A 23,889-nucleotide genomic window follows, 5' to 3' on the forward strand; every position below is an offset into this window, starting at 1 on the left:
CATCTGCAACAACCCTATTTCCAAATAAGGTCACAGTCTGAGGCCCTAGCAGGGTTAGGACCTCGACATAAGAATTTCAGGGAGACACAATTCAACCCATAACTTCTCTGCCTCACACCCCCAGCCCTTCCTGGGACCTCACCTGCCGGAGGGGACAAATTCTCTGACTCATCATCATTTTATTGAACTTCAATGACTTGGCAGGAAAAGGCACTTCTCCTAGAAAGGAAAATGAACTAAGTCCGGCTGTTATCAGTACTAACCTGCATGGTTACACGCAAGGGTTTCCTGATGGGGAACAATTGGTGGATGCCCCAAGGTATCCAGAAGGCACTCGTCCAGTGCACACAGAAATTAGTTACTAATTAATTAGGCCACACAACACATACACTGAGTCCCCAGCATGTGCTGATGGTCCAAAGAGAACAGGACAGGTTGTCTGTTCTCAGGGGGATTACAGAGTGGGGATCAGAGAAGCAAGTAACGGCAAAACAGTGAAATTGTTGCTTCATGGAGGAGCACAGTAGAAGCAAAGGAGAAGAGTCAGCCAAGGCAGGGAGTCACAGAAAGCCTCTCTGAGGAGGTGGATTTTGAGCTGAGCTATAGGATAAAGAGGGGTGGGGTTGGGGTGCACACTGGGAGTCCCCAGGAAAGGCTATGGTCTGTGCAGAGATGTGGAGAGAGCACGCATCATGCGCAGACAGATAAGGTTGTGGCATTTGGAGACCTGTTGGACAAGCATGTTTTTTTGGCTGTCCAACCTCCAACCCCCGTTCCTTCGTGGAGGAAATCCCCCTGTGAGTATTTATGAGTGGGCAGCAGTGCCCTGCCTCCCACTGCGAAAACTAAGAAAGGTTGTATCAGTCGGGGACCAGCCAGAACACAGAAACCACACCAGTAATTTGACCAGGGAAATGTTAATATAAATTATTAACAAGTTAATACTGAAAGGGAACTAAAAGAGAACTCTAAGAAAAACCAGAACAGCAAAGACAGCTCTTTCTCCCACTCCTCCCACCCTCCCTCCCCACTTCTCCCTCCCTTGCTCGTGCTCTCTGTCTCTCTCTCTCTCTCTCCTTCTCCCTCCCCTGTTTTTAAAGAATACCCAAGGAGGGAACTAAGAACTTGGAGGAGCACCCTCCCTCTGGCACCAAGGCTAGGATTCCCGCCACACCACACTGGGCGGATGTGAGTGTAAGCCCCCGACTGGTGGGGAAGTTCACTGTGGGTGTGGGGAGCTGGGGCACAGGAAGTGGCTGCTAGGGTGCAGAAGCTGGTCCACAAGGAGCTTCCCGCTGGGATGCCAAGAAAATTCACTGGCTGATGGCCGCAGTGTAGAAGGAAAAACGGACTCATCAGAAACAGAGACTCCCTTCCCCTGGGCCTTGCAGTGTACCTCCAGCACCCTACAAAGCCTAACACTGCACCAGCTGGCAGAGAAGAAATGTTCTCATGGTCCAGCTCCAGAATCTTAAAGCAGGGCTTAAAAAGGGGTGAATTTGGAGCTAAGAGGCACTAAATCAGTAACTGGCAGAGTGAGAGATTGCCCTCCTCCTTGCTCCAGCTCTCAGTTGAAACATGGAAAATCACGCACATGCACGCGCATGCCCCACAGGGAGTGAGCTTGGCCGAGATGAAAACAGCTGTGGTGATGCCCGATCCAAGCTGCTGCCACAGCCGTGGAGTCTGGACCAACTCTTTCCACTTTGAAAAAAAATGCATCGGTGATGCTTCCTGTCATCCCTCTGGTCCTCCAGCCTCTGGTCTGTCTCTCAAGTCCCCCATTTCCTTCCGACAAAACCCTTTCCTGCTCAAGTTAGACAAGGATGTCTTCTGTTGCTTGCACTCAAGGACCCTGGTACATATAGAGGATGAGTAGTGAGGAGATGAGGCTGGACAGACACACAGGGGCCTGACTGAGACAGCCCTGTGTGCCATCAGCAGTTTAAAATTTTATATTCTGGAACAAAGGGGAGGGAAGGTGCTAGTAAGACTGGACTCTTCTGATAAAGATATTTCAACATTCTAAACAAGTAGTATTGAAAACGAGGGCCTTGACCCAAGGCAATGGCACTGGAAACCCAGTGGAGGGGAGGAAATAAAGAGTTATGTAGGACAGAGAACAGGCCAGACTTGGGAGTGACGGCGGGTATGGAAGGCTACGTGACTTGGGCAAAACAAGTGGATTCTTTCGTTCATTCAACAAATACTGAGCACCTACTGCAGGCGCTATTCTGCGCGCTGGGTATACAGCAGGAAACGAAACAAAGCTCCGCCCCCCATGCAGCTTACAATCTGGGTTGAAGGGAAACAGACAAAAATCAAACAAGCAAAATATATCGTGTGTCGGTATGAAGACAACCAAGCCACGTAAGGGGAACAGCAAGAGCTGGGATGGCGGGTGGCTCAGGCACATGGCAGGGGTGCCCAACCTCTGCACTACTGACATTTGGGGCCGAATAACTGCTTGTTGTGGGAGGTGGGAGGCTTCCCTGTGCACTGTAGGATTTGTAGCAGCATCCCCGGCCTCTGTCAACTAAAAGCCAGTAATACCCCACATACACCAGTCATGACAACCAAAACTGTCCTCAGACGTTGCCAAACGTCCCCTGGTGGGCTGGAGGAAGGTCATCCCTTGTTGAGAACCGCTGCTGTAAATCACGTTCGGGTCTTTTCGTTTTGGTAGTTTTATGGCCCAGCGTATGTTTATTTGGGCATGTTCCACGTACTTGAAAAGAATGTATCCTGCAATTGTTGGATATTCTGAAGTTAATGAGGAAACCAAGGCACATCAGACTACGGTTTATTCCATCAGATAACTGGCCTACACTCTTTAAAAAATCATGTCATGCAAACAAGCCAACAAAACCATAAGAGGAGTGGTCTAAATTAAAAGAGACTAAACACATGTAACAACCAGTAAAATTTATGAACCTGGATAAGAAAAAGCTATGAGACATTTTGGGGGAAAATGAAACATGGACTACATATTCAATATTACTGACTTGTTCCTTTTTAGGTGTGATAATGGTTTTAAGGTCATGGAGGAGACTGTCCTTATTCTTTGGTGATGGATGCTCAAACATTTAGGGGTAAAATGTCATGATGTCTGCAACTTACTTTTAAATAGTTTAATGTATGTGTATACAATGATAATTAAAACACACTTGATTTTATTAAAAATGTGTAAAAGAACCCAATCTTGTAAGAAAAATTTATTTTAGAATATACATAGAAAAAAAATCTGGAACTCTATGCCAAACATTTAATAGCAGTTTACCTTTCAGGGTGGATTTATGACAGATTTGCACATTGTGTGCTAAAATTCAAACACTTCAGAAATGTCTAAGAGTGGATATATTTTTATAATCAGAAAAAATGATTTAAAAACACCTTTATTTTCAAAAGGAAACACGTCTGTTCACCGGATGACTATTTCATGGATGCCGCTGTACCAGGTTTCCTGCAGCGGCTTCCTCTTGGCCAGGACTGGGTGCTGAGGAAGAGATGCCGGACAAACCAGTGGAAGAATCCCCTCCAGGAGAAAAGTGCTCCAGAGAGGAAACGACGAAGTTCCCCTTTTCTGAGAAGTAACATTTCTCTCATCAATGTCCCCAGGTTCCCTTAATGGCCCCTCTTTAAAAACGAAGGTTGACTCTTTCTTACATGTAAGAAAATAGCAGAAGAGAATTCAAAGATATAAGGTTAAGCCAGAGAAAAATACAAATCTGTTTTTATTGCTACTTCAATAATACTAAATTTCAACACAACTATTTTTGCTAACAGTACTCAGGAAATTAGCAATTTTGCAAACGAAAAATTAAATTATCTTTCAACTAATGAGGCATTAAGATGCTTCAAAATGTCTTTCCACAACTATTATCTTACCAAAAGAATCCATAAAGTGCAAGTAAAACTGGGGGAATGGGAGTAAGACTGGTGGCGTGTAACAGTGTCAATCTCTTGCTTGTGATACTGGGTTGGAGTTTTGCAAAATGTTACCACTGGGGGGAACTGGACAAAGACACACGGGATCTCTCTGTATTAGTTCTTACAACTGCATGAGAATTTACACATTATCTCAATAAAAACTGCAATAAAATCTTTGAAAGAACAAGAATCCACACACAGACACATGAGGACAAAGTAGGAAGCAAAAATCTTTATTTTTTAAAAAATTCACATTTATTAAAAACAGCAAATTTCTAGCCAAATAATATAAAGCATTTTAAGTTAATTATTTTTTTAATTATTTGAAAGTATGTACACTCTTTGTATAAGTAAACACTTGAAACTGTACAGATTTAAACAAAGACTCATTCAGGAAACAAGCTGGGTCACCGTCACCTACTCAGCACTTTGTAAGGTGTTTGAGTGCTTCAGAAATAAAGGATTCAAGACACAGGAATGGGTGCCGCCAAATATTTTTATCCTTAAGAACACACTCTGCTCTGTACATTAAATGAGATCAGTCACAGTACTGTACAATAATCATGCCCTCATTTCTTTGGAAAGGCTATTAAAAAATCAAATGTACATATAATACACAAAACTGGATATTTTACAGTTTGTTTTATTAAACATGTATTTAAAATAGTAAATGGAAGTAAATACAGTCTTCCTAATTCATTCATTTCATGTCAAAAAATGAATATGGACCCTCTTTACCTTATACTTTCCCAAAATATAGAGTATTAAGCTCTATCAAGCAACATCTATCACCAATTTAAACTGAGTTGAAAGACAAGTGACCTGTTTACAATGACAGACCTCAGGGTCTGTAACCTGTCTACACAATGCGGGGGTCTGCTGTAAGGGGATGAGAAATGCTGCTATGGTCGAGAAGAATGACGTCTGCTGGCTATATTCCAGAACCCTCGTCAGTGTTCCATCTCTAGACTAGTGTTTAAATAACTCAAAATTCCTTTTGAACCAAAAAGCAGGCTACATTTACTATAACATCAGAGGCAAAACCAATCCACTCAGAAAATAGGTATTTGTAGGAAAGCTCATGGAGGCGCATAATTCATTTCATGATCCCCGATGCAGTGCGGCAGACTGTAGGGGTGGGCAGTCTTCCTCAGCCTTGTCTTGTTGGTAAAATGTATTCTTCTGTAGCAGGGCTGCAGAGCCACGAGGCTGGTACACAGCACTGCCACTGAATATACAGGACACGAAAGCGTTCACTTTTCAAAGAACTACTAAAACCGAAGGCAGTCTACAGAAGGCTGCTAACCCCAACCTTCAAGCATGAGCCACACTATTCATCAGGTTTTCTTGTCTCCTTTATGTGCCAGATTTCAGTCACCTTAATTGGTACTTCCCACTCACAAACACTGACTATTGTACCAGGAAGATTCCCATTAAAGATACTGCACACACATCCTCTATTCTGAGGAGGCTGCAACTCCCTGCTTTCGAACGTTCTGCACCTAAGCAATTCAAGGCGTGCAGATGCTGGGACCTTACACAGGTCCTTGCATCTTGAAACGACCTCACATCAAACACACAGAAAGATAACACCCTGAATTCCCAAGAAAGCAGAATGTGCTCTCAGAAGCATCCAATCTACTCCAAACTAAACTTCAAAGTGATAGGAGAAATATTACATTAAATAGAGTGTAGAAATAACATTTCTGGAAGTAAAAAAAATAGCCACTGGAATGCTCAGTGGTTAAGTGTTGCAGTGTTTCACGCTTTAACAAACCTTACTCTTAGAAGCTTTCTAATTAGCTATATTTCCGTAAAGTTCTTCTTTGCACTACTTATTGCAACCTATTTTCATTGCACATCTCTGGCTAAGAACCACTTCCCTGTGTGCCCACCACAGCTACGTCTAAACAGCCTACACTTCCTGTGATCATTGAAATGACGCAGTTATCCCCTCTCGTAGTTTAATCTTTGGCATTTTGATGTTTTTAAAAGGGAAACACCGATCTTTTAACATTTTGCTTATATTTCCTTCTGCAGTCAGCTCCGGGCAGCACGCCTGTGGGTTCTTGGGGACATTCTCATACAACTCCTCTGTGTCCTGCAAGCTGCAAGATTCACGACGCTCCTACTGGACACACCATTTACACACACAGCCCGCCCGGCCTGGTTATTTAGAAACCGACAGTAGGAAGTTCAGCTGAAAAGTAAAGTGAAAGGCTATGTTAGTTCTACTGTGGAATAACACACTCAAATCGTTGTTTAGATCCTCAAAAACAGAATGAGAGAAGTCTGAGATTTTTAAGAGACCAATAAACACGGTTGTAAAGTATCTACTGCAGCCGCACTGCTGGCCTGATTTCTGAAGCAGCCACTGGGCACTGAGCTTTGGGGAGCCTGTGGGGAGTGACCCTACAGCACCGAATCCAGGCACTCAACTCATTTAGAATCCAATGAGATGACAAAAAACTACATACCAACTCCGACAAGGGACAGAAGATCTAAATAATTAATTTTGCCCTTTTTTGATGCGGAGTGCAGTTTCAGAAGAGTTGTGCGTAAGCTGAATTCTTTAAATGACTCTTTTAAATGCACAAGAACAGGTATGGCAAGTGACTTTCGGCTCACACACTAACTCCGAGTGACCCCAGGAGTGCCCTGCCCACTCTGTAAAGGACAGTGACACAGAGCCAGTGGAGAAATCCATCATTGGGACAGTGGAGGAATGGCAGCCTGCACACCGTGTATCTGTCACCCAGGCCCTAGAGAGACTTGCAGCTAAACAGCCCTGGCAGTGACCCCTTCTATACGGTACAAGCTGTTTTGGTGATAAAAACAATCACTCCCTAATCTCTTAAAAATGTGTACTTCCAGTGAAGGGACACAAAATCACCTCTGTGTTTTCCTGCCCGGCCTGGCTAGGTCAAGAAAGCCAAACAGGCTGCAGAACTGCGCCAGGTTAAAGAAACTAACGAGATATGACACGTGACACAACTGAGGAAATGTGATATGGACTGTGGATTAGATAATAGCATCACTGTGACATTTCCCGCTTTGATCCCTGTGTGGGGGGAGGGTAAGAGAATTCCTTGTTCTTAGGAAATTCACTGAACTATTTCCAAGTAAAGGAGTACAGTGTCTCCCAACTTCCTCTCAAATGACTTAAAAGAGGGGTGGGGAGGGAGCGGAAAGGGAGAAAGCAATAATGATACAGCAAATGGGGCAAACTGTAAAAAACTGGATCAAGTTCCTTATTACCATTCTCACATTATTTCCTCTAAGTTTGAAATTATAACAAAATAAAGTTACAAAAAAATTGTACTGCCATATATTGGATCTTAAAATGAGTCACAAGCATCCAATTTCCAAGGAAATTTAAAATGGGAGAGAAAGTGACAGCAAACCGAGGGTCCCTCTAGGAACAATCAATAGAATCAGAATACAGATTCTGGTTCCTACTCTGTGAACCTTTGGCCAAGTGACTTAGCCAGCAGTCAGTAACAGCTATGATTATCATCTAGAAAATGTTACCAGCTCGGAAAGAGGGTCAAGGCACAGAGAGGATGATGGTCTCTTTTAGTGTTTTTCCAACTGTAGGTTGCAACCCATTGGTACATCATGACAATAATTTAGTGGTTCATCAATAGAATGGGGGAAGACAAGCAAAGCAAAACAAAACAACTGAGTTGCACATAATGCAGGTGACTGCTGTAAAATTTAAGTTACAGACATTTATACACACACACTGAAACATTCATCTCACTGGGAGGAGTCAAGCGGGAGCCCAGGAACTCTGCGTGTTCTTAGCAAGACCCACCCGACTTCCCTCCATCAGAATTGCTCTTCTCATACCTCTACCCATGTTTAGGTCACCCACTGCAGGAAGCCCAGGCCTCCCAAGTCATTCCTCCGGCCTGGCCTCTATTACCCACAAGGCTCTTTTCCAACCTCATCATCCACCCCTCTGAACTCCTGAAGCCCTTCCACCGTGCCCCCACTGGACCTACAGTCAGTCATCAGCAAAGTTCCTTCTCACCCTCAGCCAGTTCTCTGAACCTTCCTACCCGTAACTGAATCCCAGCTCCCCACCAAGGACGAGCTTCCCCTGCAGCCTTCTCAAGTGATGGGTGTTTCTCTTCCACATGCCTGGGACCACTGGACCTGGAGGTGGATCAGAGTCCTCTTTGTTCCCCACTGTCATTTCTAGACCATTCTTACTCCCTCCTCCAGCACCTCCCCTCAGCTTTGGTTTTCTTGGTATCAGACCCTGCCATGCTTTACTCCTCCTTGCAACCATCTACAACCCCTTGGCCATCACCCTGCCCTGAATTCCTTACAAATCTCAGAGCACTATCACTCTTTTCTAAAACTACTCCTGCAGAAATTCTTGATGATTTCAACATCCAGATAGATAACCTTTCCAGTGTGTAGGTCGCTCAGTTCTGTGGCTCCTTTCTTCCAATGATCTCATCTTTCACCCTACATCAGCTACTCATTCCATGGGACGTATCTTAGGCCTTATCTTCCCCTCTAACTGCAACCCCTCCATAATCTCATTTTCAAGCATCTCACTCTTTGATCGCCGTAACCTATCTTCCCAGCTTATCTTTCCTCTCATACTCCAATTCCAAGGACCCTTTGACTCCCCCAGGACCCATAATCCACGATCCTCCTACCTTTTCACTCTCTTCCCTTAGCTCCCTCCTGTCCTCATGCTCCTCATCTGCTTAAGTTCCATGGCAATCATTACAATCACTCCCTTGTTTAAACATTTAGCGCTCTGGCCCTCATCCCCCTCTCCCTTGTACCCTCCTGGCAAAACCACAGCCCTAATGAAATACAAATCTCCAGCTACTCCATATCTGCATTCAGGCAACTGACTATGACTGGGGAGAAAAGTAGACAACTATGTTGAACGGTCTCTCCTGGATTCATGACCCCTGAACTCAGCTGAGCCTCCCTCCTCAGATTTCAGCACCTCCTCACTCTCAGTGACGACCCTGCTTCCTGTTTCACTCACAAACGGAAAGCAGGCAGGCAAGAGCTTCCAGGAGCTCCCCTCACATCTGCTACCTCGCAGGTGGGCCCGAACGCTCAGCCTTCTCTCCTTTTACACAGCTGAACACCCCAGGTCCTGACAACTGCTCCTGAGACTCCACGCCCCTCTCTACTCGTGACAATTTTCCAGCATCAATTTTTCCCTCTCTTTGGATCTTCCCCATGAACATACAAACATGCATTTTTCCCCATCTTTAAAAATCCAATAACAAATAAAAAATAGCTCCTTATAGGAGGAAAGAGGAAAAAGCCTGGAGGGACCTGGAAAGGGAAGCAAGATTGCTTGAAATTTACCTTGTTCTGTGATTCTGACTTGGGAACCATGCAAATATTTTACATAATTAAAAAAAAATTAAATCAAAATGAGGGGGAAAAGCTCACAGAATATAATTACTTCAAGTGACATAAAAAAGTATTGACTGAACAACCCTAGAACTACAGAGATTCCTTCTTAAAATACGGCCCATATATCCATAGAAAGGAATATACACAGCCATGAAAAAGAATGAAGTTCTGATTCATGCTACAACGTGGATGAGCCTTGAAAACATTATGCTAAAAGGAAGAAGCTAGTCATAACAGGTCATGTATTATATGATTTCATTTAATGAAAGTCCAGAATAAGCAAATCTATTGAGACAAAAAGTAGATTAGCAGAAGAGTAGATTAGTAGAAGTAGGTTAGTAGAAGTGTAGTTTAGTAGAAGAGTAGACTAGTAGATTAGTAGAAGAGAAGAGAACAGGGAATATGCTAACGGGTAAGGGGTTTCTTTCCAGAGGCAGGGGGGATAACAATGTTCTGGAATTAGACAGTGGTGATGGTTACACAAGTCAGCGAATATACTAAAAACCACTAAACTGTCTTCCTTAAAAGGGTGAGTTTTACAGTATATGAATTATATCTCAATTAAAAAATGATCCCATTTCTCTTCCAGCTACCACCCCATCTTTGCTCTCTCCACATAACAAAAGTGCCCAGAAGACTTACTCACACTCACTGCCTCTAGTCTCTCTCCTGCCAGCCTCCACTCGCTCCAATCAGGCTCTCAGCAGCCTTACCACTCTCCCCCAAATTCTCCAGTCCTTACCATACACTAAACTCCTAAACTATGCTAAATTTCAAAACAGAAATAAAATATCCTCCATAGCACGAGCCTACTCTTAACACATAATAGGTACTTGATAAAAACCTGCTGACAAAATTAAATAAACGAATGATAGTAAACACAGACTGAGCTCTATATTCAATTTTTTTTAATTTGGGAAGAAGGGAGAAAATATAAACATCTCTAACATCTATTCTAATCCCTAAAATAACTTTCATTTCTTTCATTTGAAATGTGAAATGCTTTTTACCTCTTACCTTGCAATTGCAAACAAATTTATTCAGCAACATAAATACCACCATCTGAATCTTTCACAAACATTTCATTCTCCTTAAACACAGCAACTTCAATATCAGAAAGGATTAAAAAGCAATTGAAAATTCTAAAGTCATCACCAAAAATATGAGAGAGCAATGCACAGTTTGAACTCATAAAGTAATGTACAATTTTTAAGATTAAAACTAAAAACAAAGTTACTCAAAGACATTATCTACTCAAAATAACTGAGAGGTTATAAAACTGACAAGGACCTTCAGACCATGGATTACCTGTTCCATAGAAGGACAAGCAATGATCTGGGTATCTTCAGGGCTGAACTCTTCCTTTAACAAAACATGGAACTTCTGAAAGACTTGTTGAATGTTATTCTTAGAAAGAAGAGCAATCACATTAAATGAGTCACTGAAAACATACGCAGTTGTCTTAAACATGAAACGCTAAGAATGTTAAATCATAACCATATTTACCAAAACGAGTGGAGGAACTATATCCTTCACAGGATTACCAAAGACAGCGAATTTACACTTAATATTTCACATGCTAGCACAACCTGACTAACACTTATCAAGTGATACTTCCTGGAGAAACTAAACTCTAGCAAGCTCTGTCCCCCAGAGAATAATGAGTCTTCAGTAGCAATTTCTTACACAAAAGATAATAAAGTTCCCAGACACATAAAATGTACTTGGGTAAAGATGTGAGCTCAACACAGAGCTGGAAGTTTATGAGTACTAAATTTGCTGTGACATTTAATCCCTTGGTGGCCATTGCGAGCCATTTATTTCCACTACTCAGCAGTAAAATAGGGCATAATTCCTGAAATGCTGCTCTCTCAAGTGTTGGGCCAAATTCAGTGTGACAGTCTGATGTTTTATTTATTTATTTACTAACTTTCACTTTTAGGTAGAAATTACCTTAGTGCCAAAGGCAACATAAAGAACTTATGTTAGTAGGACATAACATAAGTAGGAGGGGGGAAAAAGATATCATCAGACAGATGCAGGGTTTGTTAACCTTTCAAGGATCACAGTGATTATCCACTTCACTAGAATAGTATACCAACATTTAAAAATGTCTATAGGACGAGGGAAATGGTAGACAAGGCAAGAACACTTGAAGAGACTGGCCAACATTCAGATAAATTGCCACAATACTCACCCTGACAGGTTTAAATAAGATGAACTCAGTATCTTTATTGGACAGGTACAGTGACATACTTCTCAACGTCAGCGGCAGCTGTGCTTTGACTTTCTTATAGGCACCTGCCGCAAGCTCACCGACCTTTGCTGGAAAGAAATTAACCTCGTTAGTGTCACAAAGAAAAAGAGAAGAAACATTTTCATTTTAATTCAGAGGGGAATAAAGGGAAAGAAAAATAGTAAAAAAGACTATTTCCTCAAAGAATTTCTTTCACTTTTCTTGTTTATTTATCAAGTTTAATCACAAACCCTATAAACATTCATTAAGTCTCTACTACACACTAAATTCAACCCCAAGGGATAAGGCAACAAAAGAATTCCCCCACATGTTTCAAGACATTCATAGGGGCTGTAACTGGTGCCTTTGGAATTTGGAGATAAGAGTTAAGGTAAAATAAAAAGTCATCTGCAGACAGTAAGCATTACTTCAAAGTGAATGAGCTTATTCATCTGCAGAACTGATTCATAGTAAGAGATGCTCTCTGTCTTATGAGATCATTCAGAAAATATCCACACATATTTAATGGGAAGTAAAAATCCATTTGTTATATTGTTATACTATATTATCAGAAAGGGAACAGAATTCCAGAAAATTGTAACTGAAATAATTATGTAGCCCAGGTGTAGTGTCTGAAAAGAAGTAAAAATAGAAGAGAAGAATAGTAATCTATATGACGTATTTAAAAGCGAAAATTACCTAGAAAGCTACAAAGGAAAAGACCGATTAATAATTTCAAAGATGCTTCAACCTCAATCATAATTAAAGAAATGCATGTTAAAATAACTGAGATATTTTCAGATTGGTAGAAATTACTAAGATTGTGACTATACACATTTGGCAGGGGAGTGGGGAAACAGGCACCCTCATCCACTGCTGATGGAGCATAAAATGGTTCAGCCTCTTTGGAGGGATATTAGAGACAACGTCTAGCAAAATTGACAACACACATACTCTTTTTCACTTAACATGTCTACTGCTAGAAATTTACCTTATGTATATACTCACAAAATATCAAGATATGTGCGTACAGGGGCATTTATTAAAGAATGTGTGGAAAGACAAAAAATAAAAATAATTTAAATATCCATTAGTAGAATTACTAAAGAAATTGTGCTATAGTGATGTATTCTATGCATTCACTAACTAGAATGGGTAGAGCTGGATATGCTGGCACAGAAAGGACTCCAAGATACAAAGTAAGTAAAAAAATCAAGGGCTATAGTATAACCTTATTTGCATAATATGTTTTAAGTCCATATGTGATAATATATACATAAATAATTTTGGGAAAGAAACCGTTAATAGTGGTTACCTTTAAGAGGACTAGTCTGGAGGTGGAGAACACAATTATTTTTCATTTTATACTTTTTCACAGTTCAAATTTTATACAACGATAAAAAAATTTTTTTTAATTGAGGAGGGTCATGGTAAAGCATGGTAAGAAAGTGCCAATGCTCTCAAGAAGAAAGAACAAACAATCCAGGAATTGCTTATTTTTCATAAAATAGAAGAAAGTTCCTTGAAGATGATTAATTCCAGTGGCTCTGGTTCTATCATCACCAATGCACTTCAGGGATCATTAAGGCAGTTTTCAGAGCCTTCATACCCAAAAGGTGTGTGTAGAGGCTAGTAAATAGAGCATCCTCTAATTCCTAAAATAGCACAATTCCCAGAGTAAACTAACAAATTGGCATCCTAATTTATAACTTGATCTCTTGTGAGTTTAGTATGAAATGACCCCCGAGAACCTGATCAAGTCTGCATGAACCAGTAATCCTGGGTTTTTAGGAGCCCAAGGCAAGTCCCTAGATTGCTCTTGATGCTCCCACCCCAAAGGCCCAAAAATCTCACTATGACATTTAAGTGTGGGCTTCTTGTATTACAGATTAAGAAAAAGCAACTCTACAGCTCTGTGCATCTAAATGGGACAGAAGATACAACAACTAGGTAAACTGAAGTGTCACTGCTATATTTGCCAAGATCCGCCTCTCTTAGAAACAAAATGGGTTAAATGAGAAAAGAGCAAGCACTGGGGCCGGCCCCGTGGCCGAGTGGTTGAGTTCGCAAGCTCTGCTTTGGTGGCCCAGGGTTTCGCTGGTTCAGATCCTGGGCACAGACACGGCACAGCTCATTGGGCCATGCTGGGGCGGCATCCTGCATGCCACAGCTGGAGGGACCCACAGCTAAAAATATGCAACTGTGTACCCGGGGGCTTTGGGGAGAAAAAGGAAAAATAAAATCTTAAAAAAAAAAGAGCAAGCCCTATTTCAATCTGTCCTTCTGTCAGCTGCCTTTCATCTACTGCTTTACTGATGACAATGCTAGTAATGCTAGTAATGCCTAAGAGCACAATACACCTAACACTGGGAGTTCTATGAGGATTCTACTTGAGAAAATGGCCCCTATTTTGAGTGAAAAAGGATCTTTCCAAAGGGGAAGAAAAATACATTAATGATGCATCCAGCTCCTGGGCTTAGCTGTACTAAATATGCCTATGCCTATTTGTTAGTTTCTACCTATTTTAAGAAAGATGTTTTGGCACCCAAGAGTTTCATTTACATAAATGTTCAAAATAAAATCAGCTTCTATTTCTAAATACAAAGCTCTATAAGTGACTGAAATCTTGAGCCAGAGCACCAGCTAATCCAAAGATGATCAGAATTCCTTCTAGAACCGAGCTGAGTTATGGCCTAAGTCTGCTTCTGACCGTGAGGGGGTCAGAATAGGTGGTTACCACCAGGCCGACCATGGTCAGAATTTCCAGTATTGTCAGTAAAGAATCTGGTTTTCTGTCTTCTGACAGAATGTACTACTGCATCGAGCACACTCTCTGTCTTTTAGTAAGATGGCAAAGATTTCAATCTCATTCACAATAAAAGGTTTAAAATAATAAAGACAACATAACATTCACTATCTCCATCACAGTAAACAAAAGGCCTAAAGCATGTTACAAAGTTTATTTGCAATAAAGCAAAACAATGCAAACCTATATTGATATCGTCAAAGTTCACATGATGAATTTTTGAAATAAAATCCTGCCTTCCTTTCAAATACAATTGATAATTCTCTGTGTTTACAGATCTTCCTAAGAGATATATAGATACTCTTTCAACGTCTTAGTTCTAGTTCAACTTCATATTAACCTGAGGCATTAATAACAATAACTGAAAATTTTAGAATGGTCTCAATTCTTTTCCCCAAAAGAAATAAATACCTGACAGACATAACATTCTTTCAATATGGAAATTCAATCACATTAAAAACCTAATTCCAGATTAGGTGCCAGACAGTCAATTTTTTATGGATGCTAAGCCAGAATCATTCTTTGGATCTCTCTCACTATGAGCAAAAAGCTTCCGCACCCCCTGGGACACAGCTTATCTGTAATTAAAACAGTGATTCTTTCACCATTTTGTCCTTTGTAGTTTCAAAGGCTCTCTATCACAATATGGGTCAGGGGAGGGCCAGAAATACCAATCTAACAGAATGACTTATTCTGGTTTAATGACAACTTAAAATATCACAAAATATACCAAAAATAACCCACAAATTTAGCTGTGATTTTAAATGTCTAATGTCTAATGCTAAATATATACACAAAAAAACCTAGCACAAAAAAACTCATTTAGGAAAGAGTAAGGCTGGGAACATCTCAAGCATATCTGCCAGAGAGTGATATTGCCTGCCAACTCCCAAATGACACTACAATTTTTGTAATCTTTTTCAAAGACTCTAAACATTAAACAGAGGATAAAACTTGTATAAAATGTGGAACAAAATAAGGTCCAACATTCCTTCATATAATACTTGAAAATACAAATATCTCTCAATATTTCATACTATCAAGCACAATATTTTCATCAAAGCTCTAACACAATGAAAAGCAGGTGTACAGAAACCAGCAGACTCAAAGTGTTTCCGTCTAAACCACATTTTATTCTTAACTGGGTATACACATATATTTAAATTTTTCCTTCCTTGGAATGCTTGTTGAAATGCAAGTAGTGCTGGCCAATTAAGACCAGTCAGCTCCAAACTACAAGTTGCATCAACCCAAGCCACAGGAGGAGCAGGAAACCAACTCCGAGCTATCAGAGCAAGGACCATATAAACGCAAATTAATCAACACGCTAACAAAAGAAGTTCCAAATAGTGAAATGTGAATACCTGGTTGTGCCCAAGGCTGCTGAGAGAGAGTATATTTGGGTCCTCCCTGACTGGCCATTGTTTTTAATGCTGAAACCTAGTGGAGGAGACAAAAAAAAGTTTCATTTCACTGATGACAAATTAAACTAGTACTGCTCTCAAAGGATACACAACACCATTTGAACCTATTAAAACATAATGATACTCAAATGTGCAACCCTATAAGAAAATGCATCATATCTCATAGTCCTTTATAACTAACAAAAGCAAAACTTCTTTTGTGATTTCAATGCATACGTTGTCTTGCAAAAAACCATACAATGTCTTGAGGCATTCTGCCTAAAACATTTCAGGGTAGGAAGACAAAAATGAAGACCTAGAAAATGTAAACACAAAACAGTCCTCTCTTTAAGTGGACTTTTATGTTAATATTATCATATATTAGAAAAAATGTCACAGCAGCAGGAATAGAACCTCCTTTACAGACATAGAGGGTCCTTTTCTTCATTGTTTCACAGGCGGAGAGAACGTTATTAAATCAAAGATTTTCAAATAGCATCAAAAGGCACACTTGACTGACCAGTGCTACAGAGACAGACGTGGAGGCTAACCTTCTGCTCATCTCCCTTTTCATTCCTCAAAGTCAATACAGAGAAGCAAAAGCAAAAAAGTACATTTGGCTGCTTGGACAAGACTGTTCTTAAGATGACAAATTATGGTGGGGCTAAACAGATTGCTAGGCACCAAAGGTCCAGGCCAGGGGCTGGCCCCATGGCCTAGTGGTTAAGTTTAGCATGCTCTGCCTCAGTGACTGGAGTTCAGTTCCCAGGCACGGACCTACAGCACTCATCAGCAGCCATGCTGTGGCAGCAACTCACATACAAAATAAAGGACGACTGGCCCAGATGTTAGCTCAGGGTGAATCTTCCAGGGGTGGGGGGGGGTGGGGAGGGGATGGCAGTGTGGGGCAGGGTGAAGGTCCAGGCCATAACCTTGGCCTCACTAGATAGTCATTAGAAAAATTTGAGCACCAACTCTTTAGATTCCCCATAAAGAAGGACACACAAATATTCAGGCAGAGGATGGGCAGAGACAGGATGTAACGTTAATTCAGATCTCTCTAGCTCTCTCCCGTTTCACGAAGTTCATATTCCTGTGCCACTCTAGGCCTTTGCTCATGCTGGCATGTGTATAAAATCACCCCTTCCCTACTGTCATTCAATTCCTCTCCATGTCTTTATTTTGTATTGTGACATGCAGCTTTTAACAGCAAATCATACATATGATTATAAATTAGACAATGCTAAAAGAAAAACAGGTTCATGTCTAGTGTACATTATCCCTGATAAGTCCCAACACAAATATATAAACATACTAATGTGTCTGCATTTACAAAGATACGAACACAGTGCTCTAAAAACTTTCTTATCCACTTAAATCTAAATTCTGGACATTTTTCCATATCTAACAGTTATGTTTTCACAGTAGCGGCTGCCTATTATTCCACTGATTATTCCAGAATTTGACCAAATTCATAATGACATATACTTAGGCTGTATATATTTATTTTTATATTAAAAATAAATACACACTTCTATTAGTTATGAGCCACATAGCCACATTTCAGTCAACAACAGACTGCATATACAATGGTGGTCCCATAAGATTACAATGGAGCTGAAAAATTCCTATCTCCTAGTGACATAGCCATTGTAACAGCGTAGTGCAACACATTACTCACATGTTTGTGATAATACTGGTGTAAACAAACCTGCTGTGAAAAAGAAGCATATAAATAAAGAAAATACTTTTGTACAGCTGTACCACGTGTTTGTATTTTAAGCTAAGTGTTATTGCAAAAGAGTCAAAAAGTTAAAAAAAAAAAAAACTAAGACGTTTATAAAAGTAAAAAATTTACAGTAAGGGGCTGGCCGGGTGGCGTAGTGGTTAAGTTTGCACACCCCACTTTGGCAGCTGGGAGTTCACAGGCTCAGATCCCGGGCGCAGACCTAGCACTGCTGGTCAAGACACACTGTGGCGGCATCCCACATAAAATAGAGGAAGATTGGCACAGATGTTAGCTCAGTGACAATCTTCCTCAAGCAAAAAGAAGACTAGCAACAGATGTTAGCTCAGGACCAATCTTCCTCACACACAAAAAAAAGTTACAGAAAGCTAAGACATTTTTTATTGAAGAAAGAAAAATATTTTTTACAAATTTAGTGTAGCTTAAGTGTACAGTGTTGATAAAGTCTACAGCAGTGTGCAGTGATGTCCTAGCCCTCACATGCGCTCACCACTCACTCACTGACTCTCCCAGAGCAGCTTCCAGTCCTGCAAGTTCCATTCATGGTAAGCGCCCTGTACAGGTGTACTATTTTTTATCTTTTATGCCAAATTTTTGCAGTATCTTTTGTATGTTTAGATGCACAAACACTTACCACTGTGTTGCAATCACCCACAGTACTCAGCACCGTAACATGCTGTACAGGTTTGTAGCCTAGGAGCAATAATAGGCTATACCGTATAGCCTAGGCGTGTAGTGGGCTTAACCATCTGGCTTTGTGTAAGGACACTCCATGATGTTCGCACGACGACGAAATCACCTAACGACACATCTCTCTAAATGCATCCCCACCGTTCAGCGACACATGACTGTATTCCTCTCAATTTACTATCTAGATAACACACTTATCTTTAAGTCAAACCTCAAGGTGCATTTTCTTCAAAAGTATCCCCAATTAGCCCATCTTTTTTAAAAACGCTACAGGATGAACACAGACCCATTATCTCATAATGACACTGCTGTAGAAATCTTAATGTTTACATATTTTCTATTGTGATTTCCCATTAGGTTATAACTCCTTGAAAACAGAAATTAAATTTATAGGTCAAATTCTTTTACACACACTACATCAAGAAAAAAATTTAAATGTATAGTGTTGCTGAGGAAATTAATAACACTTCAGAGAGAATATTAAGAATAAACTTGTAATACTTTAGCAAATTGCTTGAAAGAAAATGAATATTGCTAAATATAAGTCTGAGTTTTTAGCATAAACTGGTCCCACCAGAGGAAAAACTGTTAGCTTAGCTATAAACTTGAAATTATACCTCCTTTAAATGCTTTCATTCAGATTTTTTGCTAAAACAAAATCTTCACTTCAAGTTTGTCATATTTTACTTATAAAACAATACTTCTGCAGCACTTATAATTACAAAGTCCTTTTACATATATGAGTTTGTCATATTTTACTTATAAAATAATACTTCAGCAGCACTTATAATTACAAAGTCCATTTACATATATGACCTCATGACATCCTTCAGGAGGGAGGAGGGATGCTATGGCTATCTCCACTGTAGAGATTAGAAACTCGAGGCTTGGAGAAATGAGTGACTTGCTACCACTTCAGTCAGGAGGCACAGAATGGGGTGTAGAGCTCTGCTTTCCTGACTGGAGATGCTACGCTCTTTCTACTGCACCCATGACCAGTCCGAGCCCTAATTAAGAGTTTGCTTCAAGCAATATTCTGTACAATGAAATTCTCGAACAATAAAAAAGTATCAACAGTTTTTGAGTTTGACGGAAAATATCTGACCCAAATGTTTTCAGTGAACCTCTACGCCCAACACTTAGAACAGGACTACACTCCGTAGGGCCATTCAATACAGTCACACGCCGCTTAACAGTAGTTCTAAGAAATGCATTGTTAGGGAATTTCATAGTTGTGCGAACACCATACAGTGCACTTACAGAAACCTAGATGGTACAGCCTACTACACACCGAGGCCATACGGTGCTAATCTCAAGGAACCACCGTCAGAGATGCAGTCAGTCACTCACTGAAACACCGTTACGCAGCACATGACTGTACTTAGGTTATTTTTCAAGGAGCAGGAAATAAAGCACGGAGCATATGTGTTCTAAAACTTATTTTATTTTTATCAAGAAATTTCATTAATTGTATCAAAAAGTCAGGAAGGATGTTGACACCAGACAAATTAAGATGTTGTAGAAAGTTTCTCTCATATAAACTGGGTCACTCTGCAAAACTTCGGGTTTTCAATCTGTGAAATGAACATGTTTTCCTTACTGCAGGTACCAGGATGTAATGAGAATAAACAAAAACGAAGCACCTCAACAAGAGCCCAAGGAAAGAGCTACAGAAACAAAACAAGCCAATTTACAGCAGGTGAAAGGGGACCAGAATCACACCTTGAGAATTTAGGCTCAAAAAGAAGTCTTCTGACAACCTAAGAATATTCTCTACACACTCATAGCTTTGTTTTTTTATGCAAACCCATAAATATTTTAAAAATCAGTCCAAACTTAGAAACAAGCCAAGGACATTCTGTTGATCAGGCTTACATCCAAATGGTAAATAGTGAGACCTACAAGCATATACCAAAGGAAAGAAAAAATACTGTTTCCTTTCTGCAGCTATGGATGCTACTTTTCTTGCAATCATTTATCAAGGTGCAAGCACTGGTTGCCTTATAAAATGCCAATTACAATAAAAGAGGCTTGAGATTCTGTACTTGCAGATTTACCTTTAAAGAAAATCATTTTTAAGTTTTTAAATCATTTATTCTGTCTCTGCTATTCAGAATACGAGTAACAGTCACCAGGTAAAGATGACAAATGATGGGTCCACAAATTTTAAGAAGTAATGTCTTAAATGATGACATATATATGTGTGAACTCTAGTGCTCACATTGTATGCCTATGCATGTGTGTGCACACGTGTCTGTGTGCCCACGTGTGTATGGTGTGTGTGTCTATCTTGGTCTCCAACTCACTCTAAGCCAACAGGACAGGGGAAGGGACCTGAATTTGGAATAAAATGACATAAAAGGGATGCTCAGCCCTCTAAGCTGTAGTATCTACTGAGTCTTTTGACTGGAAATTCAGTGAGGAGCAACGAGGGACCAGGGTTGAAAAACGAAAAATGAGGCAACTGTGAATGATCTGAGCAAGAGTAACACAGACTGAGCAGGCGGGATGGGACTGGCTTCTCAAGGACGATTCGAGGCAAGGCCTTTCCCTCACCAAACCCAGTGAGGGGAGCATAACAAGAGATGCATGAACAACTACACAGGGGCCCCTGCTACGGACATGTAGCATGTCCATGGAGAACCATGATATAATTCAGAGTTGGAATACATATTTTCTACATAAACCTCTAACATTTTTTAAAAATGTTCATAGTGTCCAGAGTCTCCCAAAATCCACAAATGCACAGCTTATATCAGATTTACCAAACTTATACTAAGGTCAACTTGGACAACTATATCAGTTAATTTTCATTCTCTTGATTTCAAGGAAACTGTCCTTTTCAAGAAAAACTCTTTAATCCTAGATTTCACTATAATCAATTTGCTTCAACTAGAAGATTCACTCTGCTGCTCTCTTACTGCAAAATATTCATCTGTGGTATTTCCCACCAGTATTAATGTGGATGTGCTCCCAAAAATACATACTATAATCTATAAGCTGGTTTTCCATGAAGACAATTTCAGTAAAAACTATGATAACTTATCTGTAAATTACAAAGTATCAATACTTGCACCATTTTTTTTTAAATCAAAACCTGGCAGGAAACATTTCCACCACCTTCTTTTTAAATTTATATGGTGGGAAAAAAAACACATACATACACACACTCCAAATAATGGATATAGACGGACTAAAATCCACTAAACAGTTAATATACTCCAACTATAAACAAAGGAGTAGCTTAAAATACTTCAACTATAAACAAAGGAGTAGTTTGTTTAACATTAACAGAAAAGCATTTGCTCTTTTGTTATTTATTATTTTTTAAAACCAATGTATTGTGTCTTTATCACAGGCTCAGGCATATTAGTGATGACAGACCCAGCAACTAGTTACTAACAGACAATTGGTTTAACTGTCTCCTGGTCGTTTCACAGACACATCTCATCTCCCCAGCTAAGACTTAGATAAATAAATTTGAATGAAAGAGTCATCATACTTCTATTTTTTTAAGATGTCCTCTAACACCAGTCGGAACAGACCTAGGCTTAATAAATGAAAGTTAATTTCAACACAAACATCTTTATGAGGTAAGTCCTTAGTAACAACACTCAAATTTTTTTTTAAATGATTAGGTTGAAAGTGGAAAATCAAAATAGCCATGATCTGATGCTTTCATTGCTAGCATTAGCCAGTTGATGGATTTCAGCTAGAAGACAGAGAAATAGTTTCTTACAAATCCATATATCTGTGATTAACAACACAATGATACGAAATCTTCAATTCTCAATTATCCACACGAAATGGAAGGGAGAAAAAGCGTGTAAAACAAAGAGGAAAATATACCACCCATTTAAGTAACAGAAAACCTTGATGGGCAGGACTGTGATTGCTGCCGTGCAGGTCCTAATCCAGGAAAAGTGAGAGTCCCAAAGCACATACAGATATCTACAATGTGGATAAACAGAACACAGCTAACCAGAGGTCTGCTATAACTAGCTTTCCAATATTTGCACTCTTTCTCTTAAAAATTAAAAACTCTGCAAGCATATCTAAAAGTCCAAACCAAAAAGCTTCCATAAAATGAAAGACAGTGACTTCCTAGATGGAATCATTAAGACTTGGGCTTACTATCCTCTGCCAGTTTTCAAAAGAGGGTAATTCAAAAGGAAATCTAGGGAAGAATTCAAAATTACTTTACCAAAATGCACCAAGGTCTATACCTTTGTCATGAACTCCTCCAGCTGCTCTACAAACAGCTTGGTCTGCTGCTGAATAAACTGCTCACAGGCCGATTTCAGATGACGGTCTACATCTTTTTTAGAGTCAAGATAATGTTCTCTTATCTCAGGAGTACCCTTAAAAAGAAGATGACAATTTCCGCCTGTTTTTATGTGCCTAGAAATTACCAGACATGTAAAGAATGTCGTTTATCTCCCACCACCAATGAAACAGACTCCTTCTCACCTCCAACAAGAACTCTATCAAGGCATTGTTGCTATTCAGCCTAAAAAATCTTGGAACAGTCATAGGGTTCAGGATTTTAAATGCTGCATCTGTGAAACAAAATTACTCATCCAGTAAACATGTACAGTTTCAACAGAAAAGCCGAGTTACTGTTTCAGCGTGTTAACATACACTAGCTCTCTATTACCACAAGGCAGGAATGGGTCCATTTTCACCAACTCACCTCCATAAACAAATGACAGTGAGATTAGTGCCAATGACAGCTACACTACCCACACATAGTTGTTTTCTAGAAGTCAGAATTGCAAAATGACTATTAGTCTCAATTATTTATTTATAGAAAAAAGTAAACATAATGGTAATCAATACCTTAAAATTTCAATGCTCTACTTTTACAATGCTAAATAGGTTTTTTAAAAAAATATTCATATACTTACCCAGCTTCTTTGGTTAAGATCCTGGCTGGCACAGAAATTTATTCATTTGAAGTGGAGTGAATAAACTAATGTGTCAGCCAGAACGAAAACACCAAAAGGACATATTTACCCCTTAACCTCCAGACTAACTAGAATCTATGCAAAGTACTAACTGAGGTCTCATTGATGTTCAAATGCAATAAGATATAACATTAGTCGTGAGAGGTGAGAGGCTTAAAAGTATAGAGAACAAGTATTATTAAGTGATAGTCAGAAAAGACCATTGCTTTGCTTTGCCAGACAAGAAAGCAAAGCATGAAATGCTTCCAACCCTGGTTTCACCACAACAGGACTTACTGCCTTGACCCTGGTCTTACTGAAAAAGAAACTCTCTATCAGACTTAGTATTCAGAGTAAAGCTTTAGTAAGCAGCTCTTCATTTCTGCTGTCTTTTCTACAAGATACCTGAAACACTGTCTGCAATAAATACATTCAATTCACCATATGGTAGGATCATAATAAGCTTCATAATGTTTTAGGGAAAACATACTTTAAACCAAAATTTGCCAAAATTTTAGGGTATTTCATTTTCTCCCACCTCGGTGAAATCTATTCTAGAACCAAGCAGCAACAAATTACGAATTAGAAAAAAAATGAAAGAAAGTAGATTGGCCCTGCTTTATCCCATCACTTAGATAAAGTAAGGACTATCAGTGCCTGGCATTGCTCAAGGCTAAGAGCGCCATTCCTACACCTCACACTGAAAGGAAAAAACAAATCTACCAGAA

The 23,889-nt window shown here is 39.8% G+C and overlaps 1 protein-coding gene across 1 annotated transcript in view; it reads right to left on the reverse strand.

Moving 5' to 3' along the window:
* Positions 1 to 4,147: 4,147 nt before the first annotated feature.
* The window catches only part of COG3 (component of oligomeric golgi complex 3), a 70,126-nt gene continuing 50,384 nt past the window's right edge, over positions 4,148 to 23,889 (reverse strand). The window contains exons 18-23 of the mRNA XM_070578284.1: positions 22,686 to 22,774; positions 22,442 to 22,576; positions 15,740 to 15,815; positions 11,531 to 11,658; positions 10,642 to 10,740; positions 4,148 to 6,130 (exon numbers count right to left, since the gene is read on the reverse strand). Of these exons, the coding sequence (XP_070434385.1) occupies positions 6,101 to 6,130; positions 10,642 to 10,740; positions 11,531 to 11,658; positions 15,740 to 15,815; positions 22,442 to 22,576; positions 22,686 to 22,774 (557 nt within the window). The 3' untranslated portion in view covers positions 4,148 to 6,100. The remainder of the gene's footprint in view (positions 6,131 to 10,641; positions 10,741 to 11,530; positions 11,659 to 15,739; positions 15,816 to 22,441; positions 22,577 to 22,685; positions 22,775 to 23,889) is intronic.

Source organism: Equus przewalskii, chromosome 16 (genome assembly GCF_037783145.1).
Source record: "Equus przewalskii isolate Varuska chromosome 16, EquPr2, whole genome shotgun sequence".
Taxonomy (NCBI): Eukaryota; Metazoa; Chordata; class Mammalia; order Perissodactyla; family Equidae; genus Equus; species Equus przewalskii.